Below are 8,372 nucleotides of genomic sequence, written 5' to 3'. Positions count from 1 at the left end.
ATGATGGAGTAACACATAAAACCACAATTTATTGAAGTACTTACTATCCAAATGACAGAAATAAGCAAATGAAAATACGCACAGAAATCGATGTTTTGTATTAGCAGGAGTTGTAGAGTCTAAAACTGAGGAATTTTCTGCTTGAACAATACCCATTATACTTCTGACAAATATAAACTTTAGTTTACCCACACCTTCAACTATAAGATTTAGAATCCTGTACTCTGGAAGGTAGCTGTGCCTTTGTATACAGATGCAGAGCTTTTTAAAATCAGACACACTACATTTTTCACTTCTTATTTGTTTGTTTTGTGGCTGTTGTTAACTTCTTTCCACAATGCTCAACCGATTCTATAACTCCTGAGCTCTCAGGAAGGTATTCAGGAGCACAGGATGCTAGTAGATACTGCTGCTCGTAACGGAGTTAAATAGAAGCAGTTACCCGAGCTGTTGTCAGATTGACTCCAACTCAGTGTAAATCCATTTGTGTCAGCGCAGGAGCTTTCCATGGGCAATTTCGAACGTAGATTGCGATGCCTTTTTTCTGAGAATCCTCTTGGTGGACTTGAACCTCCAACCTGTTGGTTATCAGCTCGGCCTGGTAATTGTCTGCTCCACCTCAGAGACTCCAGAGTTAAATAAGATTGTTGTGAATACCTGTCTCCAATATACTCACACCCAACAACGAAGGCTGTGAGAGTTGAAATCACAGCCAACCAGAATAATGACTGGGTGTTTGTTCACTAAAGGCCCAGCCTACTTCACTTGCGGATGAACTGTTTAAAGACGTTAACTTACAGCGTAGACCATAGCTTCAAAGTAAGTGATTCATTTGTAATTATTAAGTTCAACACAAAATATTAAAAATTCATCGAACATGCAAGTATTTTTAAAATTGGGGGAAGTCTTTGAGCTCTTCCCATTTACACTCATCATTTAGTACACCAACGACCAAGAGGGCTAGCTGACTGCCCTGGGATCAAACCTCAAAACTGGGCTGTGACTTGAACCCAAGTCTTCTAACTCCACCTCCACTCATTTACACCTTTTCCTGCTTTAGAACTAATCTTTGACACAAGTTTTTGTCTTATATTTTGTTATCTTCTCAAGTGTTTCTAGGCTTGGTGTATGATAACTATTTTCTCAAAATGGCACCTAGGTGCGTACATGTTTAAGTAGATAAAGTATGGGCATTTCCTGCCCATCTTGATTAAAGTATGTCCAAAACTCAATATAAATGAAAACTCTCCATTCCTGAAAGTACAAATAGTTCAGATCTGACTTTTTTTTCTTTTCTTTCTTTCTCTGGTAGATTTGTACCCCTAAGTGAACAAAATAGAAAACTCGTGACGGCTATAAAACAAGGTAAATGGGTGTGGGTGAACAGTGGACTGGACAGGAGATCCCCCCTCACCCAGACAGAGATCTGTTATCTGACCATGTGTTCACCGTAGGTCACATTCTTGAGCTCCAGGACTATGTGAAATGTAAATATGCGCTGGATGAAGCTGATGAACAGGGATGGTTTCCATTGCATGAAGCTGTTGTTCAGCCCATTCAACAAATCCTTGAAATTGTTCTGGATGGTAAGGGAATGTAAAACCTCTTGGATCAGACAAGTATGGGATGAGTCTGCAGATTTATGAGTGTTCCTAAAAAATGTAATGACACAGATTGGTGGCGAGGCATGGTTATGGCTAAACAGTAATACGCTTGTGTAAATAGTGGATTAATTGATTAGCATGTTCTTTTGGAGAGCAATTTTGGCATAGTGAGCTATAAATGGTCAGCTAACAGCAACATCAGCAGTTTGAAACCACCAGCAGCTCCAAGAGACAAAGATGAGGCTTTCTGTTCTTATAAACAGTCACAGCCACAGAAGCCCACAGGGGCCGTCCTACCCTATCCTATAGGGTCACTATGAGTTGGCATCAACTCAGTGGCAGTGAGTTTATTGGAGATTTTTGAAATATGTTTTGAGTTGATAGATTTCCAAAGATTATTATATCATACAAGAAAGAGTACAATGATTGCCCTTATATTACATTACATTTACATAATGTAAACATGAACAGATAGTTTGATAAACCAACTCACTGTTGAACATAAATAAGCTTGATGTCCCATTTATAAAACATTACCCTATATTTGAGATATCAATGTTGCCCTCTTGATCTACTAGATCATAAACAAGTGTGGTTTTTTTTAATTCCTTGAAACAAAGATAAGTGCTGTTTTTTTAGCTTTCAATTTGACGATCAAGTTCACTTTCATTCACCTATTTATTCAACACCATTTGGTAACTGTTAGTGAGATTTCCCTTTTCTATCAACTCCCTTTTTTATCCCTTGAATGTACAAGTCTATAACATTGGATAGTTCTGTTCTATGTGATATGTTTGAAGTAAAAACGTTCACTTTTCTACATGATATGCTTTCATTTTTCAGCATCATACAAGACTCTCTGGGAGTTCAAGACTTGTGATGGGGAAACGCCCTTGACTTTGGCAGTCAGAGCTGATCTAGTGGAAAATGTAAGAACTTTGCTAGCAAAAGGAGTGCTGTCCAACACTAAAAATGACAAAGGAGAGACACCCCTTCTGATCGGTAAATGACCCTTTTTTCTAGAACTGTTATAGCTTGAGTCAATAAGTATTTTGTAATATTTATTAGAAACCACTGTGTCTTTGTTAAAATGATAAGACTTCATTTTCATGAAGTCATTCCCTGAGCCCCTCCCCCAGCCCCACCTTGCCTGGCCTTGGATTTACTTTTCCCATCACAAAAAAGGTTGGATGTGAAGAACAATGGCATCTCCCAGCACCAAATTATAGAGCGTACAACCAGCAGGGATCCAAAACAGGAATTTTCAGAGCCATTTGTGTCTCTCCGGGACTCGAATTCTCCTCAGTCACCTGGACTTGGGCTTTATTTATGGCCTGGGCAATATTTATTATGACATATTGTGCTCATGTTACACAGGTCTGGCCTAAGTGGTAGTTAAGCTGATTTGTGATGATCTGGACTTAAGGCTTTTTGTGCCCCCTCTAACTCCTGACCTGACCACCCCCTGGGCTTGGTGTCTCCTTACTCTGTTGGCTAGCCCCAAAGTTACCCTGGATAATGGGCCCAGCGCTGAGAGGAAGCTCACGCAACGGTTCGCCTCTCAGTTCCATTGCCCGCCATTACCCTCCGTGCCCTTACGTCAGTTACAGCTCAGTTAACCTTCCTTCAGACATTTTCTCTTTTATGAATCGTTACACCTCTTCCTTGTCCCTCCTCCTTTTAATTTTCCATTCCTTGTTGAAAAACTATGGAGGAGAGAAGTCTTCCTTCTCTATTTGTGTTATGTGTTAGGAAATAATCCATCTCCAAACTGGCAGTAGATAAAATTACGCGAGAAAGCCACATTTACCCAGCGAGAGAGAGCATGACTAATTTAAAATCAAAAGAAAGGTGCCAGCCAAATGCGAAGTGTTCAAAGGTGCTTATGAGCTAGTTCCCTCGCTTTTGGTGAAGTTTTAACCTGAGGTTATTGTTTTATTGAAGCGTTCGTTGTTAAAAATATTTTTTCTTAAGAAAGTTGCTTTGGTTTCTTTTGAATTTTACTGAGTTATGTTACACCAATATCATGCCCTACTGATTTCCATTATATCAGCCCTTCCCTGTGAAGGTTGTCTTCCTGGGTGAACCAGCAAGGGGTTCTCCACCATAGCCTCTATGATTTCTTTACGAAACATTTTCTTAGTTCCAAAACTGAAATTGCAAGTGGACTTTTGCTTTAAAGACAAAAAAATTAAGTTGAAGATGAGTTTTTGTATGTTGTTCATTTTGGGACAAACGATGAATGTCTCCAATCAGCATGTTCTCTGAGTCAGACAAAAGGAACATGAAGGGAGAGGTTATGACTTCAATTCCTCCCTCTGCAATGCCCTTCTCGAATGTAAGGCATTTTTCTCATTAGAAAAAAATGCAAAAAGAGCAAGCAGATACATGAGGACACATTGCTCTTAGCTGGTTTAAGTGTGCTCTGCCCCAGCACCAGCTAGGATGAGGTCATCTGTGGTAATAGAACTGCAGTGGCAGCTGGGAGACTCGGAGGAAGGCATTTGTCACTGGACACTGCTGTAGACCGTGTGAGCAGGAGAGAAACTGGACTCCCGCGGCAGTGGGGGCTGGCTGGCTTGCTTGCTTCTGAAGGAAGTCGGCACGTTTATCTTCATTTTTCCATTTGGCCTTTTGGAGCCTTCCCCCACTCCCTGGACTTAGCCTGTCTGCACTTGGCATCCTGGCTGCCCAGGATTGTAGGAGTTAAAAGAATAGCTATTGACTACCTCCAGCTGTGATCACCAGGAGCTTTGGTGGCATTATGTTTTAGGCATTGGGCTGTTGACTGAAAGATCAGTGGTTCAAATCCACCAGCTGCTCAACGAGAGAGAGATGAGGCTGTCTGCTCTGGAGAGAGTCCCTATGGTCTGAGTCAACCTAAATGTTGGAGTTATTGCCTGCCTTGATATGCGGCATGGTAATTAGATGGATACCATCCACATCTAATGTATTCCTGATACTTGGCCTGCTGTTGACTGTACTTTCCCAACTCATTTTCCAGCTGTAAAAAAGGGCTCCTACGACATGGTATCTGCTCTGATTAAACACACCACCAACCTTGACCAGCCCTGTGTCAAGCGGTGGTCAGCAATGCATGAGGCCGCCAAACAGGGTCGCAAAGACATCATCGCTCTCCTGCTGAAGCATGGTGGCAATGTCCACCTGAGAGATGGATTTGGAGTCACACCTCTAGGGGTTGCTGCCGAGTATGGCCACTGTGATGTGTTAGAGCACCTCATTCACAAAGGTACGGGTGGAGGGATCTTGCCTTTAGACTTTCCTCCTGCCTTTCTGCCTCTCCATTTCTCCTGCCTCTCTGCTCTCCCTTTCCCTACCCTCACTGCCTCGTCTCCCTCCCCTGATGTCCATGGCCAACCTTCTCTGTAGACCAAGGCTCCACACTCAGTTCAATAATACACCTGGTGACCTCAAATCCAATGACAGCTCACTCTAGAGCTAGCCCAGTTGCGAAGATGGCTCCCAAGGTCTTGCATTCATTTGCACCTAAACTAAATTTCTCCTCTGTTTCCATTCCTATATAATAATGTCTCTCAACCAACCTTGGGTTTTCTCTAGTCCTTCTACCACCTTCTTTCTTACATCCAGCCAGATAAGTCCTATAGTTTCTCCCTCACCTGTTGGCATCATTGAAATCCTTCCTCCTCCTTGGCCAGACCCTCTTAGATCTTCTCTGGACTAGTGCAGTTGTTACTTAACTTGGCCTCCGGTGTCTGGTCTTTTCATCAGAGTAGCCACACGACACCCTGAAACTCAGTGTGTCTCACTAAGGGACAGCCGCAATAATGTAAGTGATTGGAAAAATCATCAGTGGCTCCCTACAGCCCCTCCCACCTTGCACCATTATCCTGCATCATTTGTCCAAGGTCATCCCTCATTACTTCTCAGAAAAGAGACTATTGATCTACTTCTGAAAAAAACACAGTCATTGCAAACACTATGGAGCACAATGCTACCCTGACATGCCTGTGGTCATCAATGGCAATTGGTTATATCCTGACAGTGTATGTAGTTATCCTTAAGTCACATGTGTTCCATTGCTAGGTGGTGATGTGTTTGCTTTGGCGGATGATGGCGCATCAGTGTTGTTTGAGGCAGCAGGAGGAGGCAATCCCGACTGCATTTCCCTCTTGCTGGAATATGGAGGAAGTGGAAACGTGCCCAACAGAGCAGGACATCTCCCTATACACCGTGCTGCCTATGAGGGACATTATCTGTGAGTCATCAATCACAGAGTAGTCATTTTTAGCTAAAAATACAAGATTATCGATGCGAGAGAGTCACAAGTTTCTCTGGAATGCCCTCCCAAATCCAAAAAATAGACAAAATATCTATAATAGTTGTACTTAGATATTTAGAACTCATCTGATTTTTCACCTTTCCATCTTCTTATACTTCAAAAAATTTCCATGATGAATGTATGTTACTTCTGTAATGAAAAGAGAATCCCTTTTGGAAAGAATTAAGTATGAGTGAGAATTCTGCACAAGCCCAGAAGCTGCCCCCACCTCACCCCACAGAATGACTTTTTGTTTGAAAATAAATGGATAATTTTTAAAGTGTTTAACAAAAAAACTAACTAGAAAAATGTGCCTTGTGGCTAAGGAATAAAAATGGAGACACTACAGACAGTATTACTCCAATTATTGAATAAAACCTTCAGGCTGTTCTAGTAAAATGTCAACTGAATTCTCGAGTAGAAAAGTTTCCTTATAATAAATATTTCCCCCACCACACACATGCATACACACAAAGAAAAACCTTTTTAATCACAAAATATGCCCTGATCAACACATCAACGTGAGCTTAGGCTCATGATACAAAACTACCCAACATGATGACTTTAGAAAATAAAATATGTTTCACACTGAAATGGGCTTTATCGCTTCTAGTAGCCGCATTAGGTAAGCTAAGTGGCCAATAATTGATGCTAAGTGACATGTTGTTAAAGTTTACCTGGATTTAGTCCCGGTGTTCATAAATTCACACATGGTACCTCTGACTTAGGCACGAGAGATCAAGTTATCCTTGCCCTGTGGCGCTGTCGATGACGAGCTGTTGAGTCAAGTGTGAAATTCACAACTGTGTTTCACATGTATCTCGAAGCATAAGTTCTTTATGCACACGCGTTAGTTATTTCAAGTGGTCTAAGACAGGGTTGGTGGACTAATCAAGACTCCTTCTAGAGTATCAGCTTCCAAAAAGTTTTGAAAGAATTCCAATATCTTTGAATCCCACTTTTCCACAGACTTTTTGAAGGCTCCTTGCATTTCTTTTTTATTGCCTACCATTGATTGCTGATAAATGTTCTAATGTTTATGGAAGAATCAAAAGATGGCAAGGGTTTCTAAGAAACCACAATACCGACTAAATGACCCAACATGTCCCCCAGGGATGTTTAAGATGAAGAGCTTAACCAAAGCTCAACTCTACTCCACCCCACCCACCCCACTCCACTCAACAACTTAACTAACTACACCAAAGTAGACGGTAGTAGTTTGGTGGGCAAAAGTTAGATGCCTTCTTAGAAAATGATCTAGAAAATATAAAGGACACTAAAGCTATATCCATTAAGAGGAAAAGATGGTTTATTTAATGTCTTGGTTTTTCTTCACACCGTGTGAATACTGCGTTTGTTGTGTGTGTTTATTTTGTAGTGCTCTGAAATATCTTATCCCAGTAACGTCCAGACATGCCATCCAGAAAAGTGGGCTTACCCCGATTCACTCAGCAGCCGATGGACAAAATGTGCAGTGTCTACAGCTGCTCATTGAAAATGGCTTTGATGTCAACACCCTGCTGGCCGACCACATTTCCGAGAGCTACGACGACGGGAGGAAGACCGCGCTGTACTTTGCGGTTTCTAACAATGACATCCAGTGCACAGAAGTCCTGCTGGCTGCCGGCGCAGATGCCAACCTAGACCCCCTCAACTCCCTTCTTGTGGCGGTGAGGGCCAACAACCACGAAATCGTCCGCCTGCTCCTCTCCCAGGGAGCTGACGTCAATTGCTATTTCATGCATGTGAATGACACGCGCTTCCCCAGTGCCATTCAATACGCCCTGAACGACGAAGCCATGCTCAGGCTGCTGCTGAATAGTGGCTACCAAGTGGAGATGTGCTTTGACTGCATGCACGGCGACATCTTTGGGAGCTCTTTCGTGTGGTCGGAGATCGAGGAAGAAGTACTGCCCGGATGGACGTCCTCAGTGATCAAAGATAATCCGGTGAGTTCCACCCTATTCCTCTGCCATCATTAACCATGCTTATAAAATGTCATTCACTTAGGGATCTGAGAAGAAAAGGGAAAATCAACGCTTACCTTGACATTCTTCTCTTTCTTCATTTTCGTTTGTCATGATAGGGAATGTACATTGATATAACAAAAAGAAAGTGCAGTTTGCTTTTCTTGGAGAGGGTTTTGACAAACCAGATGCAGAGGATGGTAAAAATATAGGTGATGATAGTTTCTGCTTCTTTAGTGGAAACTGGGGGTTAGAGGGAAGAAACATGTCTCCCCCATGTTATGTGTGACTAGAATCACATCCCAAATCCACTGCTAACCACTGGCTTTTTATCGGACACCATAGAACCGTTCCTTGGGGTTTCCAAAGTGAAAAATCCTTCCAGAAGCAGACCACCACATCTTTCTCCCAAACCACCAGCCTCCTGCTTTGTAGCCAAACACCTTAACCACTGTGTCACCGGGTTCCCACACTCAGTTCAATAATACACCTGGTGACCTC

General features: G+C 42.2%; 1 protein-coding gene across 1 annotated transcript in view; it reads left to right on the top strand.

The window, feature by feature from the left end:
* ASB15 (ankyrin repeat and SOCS box containing 15) overlaps positions 1-8,372 on the top strand; it is a 28,338-nt gene that overhangs the window by 12,843 nt on the left and 7,123 nt on the right. The window contains exons 4-9 of the mRNA XM_045288933.1: positions 1,313-1,365; positions 1,455-1,586; positions 2,448-2,606; positions 4,609-4,854; positions 5,670-5,841; positions 7,283-7,853. Coding sequence (XP_045144868.1) covers positions 1,313-1,365; positions 1,455-1,586; positions 2,448-2,606; positions 4,609-4,854; positions 5,670-5,841; positions 7,283-7,853 — 1,333 coding nt within the window. The remainder of the gene's footprint in view (positions 1-1,312; positions 1,366-1,454; positions 1,587-2,447; positions 2,607-4,608; positions 4,855-5,669; positions 5,842-7,282; positions 7,854-8,372) is intronic.

Source organism: Echinops telfairi, unplaced genomic scaffold (assembly GCF_000313985.2).
Source record: "Echinops telfairi isolate 266 unplaced genomic scaffold, ASM31398v2 ScPeMD7_23;HRSCAF=83, whole genome shotgun sequence".
In the NCBI taxonomy this organism is placed as follows: Eukaryota; Metazoa; Chordata; class Mammalia; order Afrosoricida; family Tenrecidae; genus Echinops; species Echinops telfairi.
Note: the sequence above shows the minus strand (reverse complement) of the source record. Positions and strands in the feature narration are given on the sequence as shown.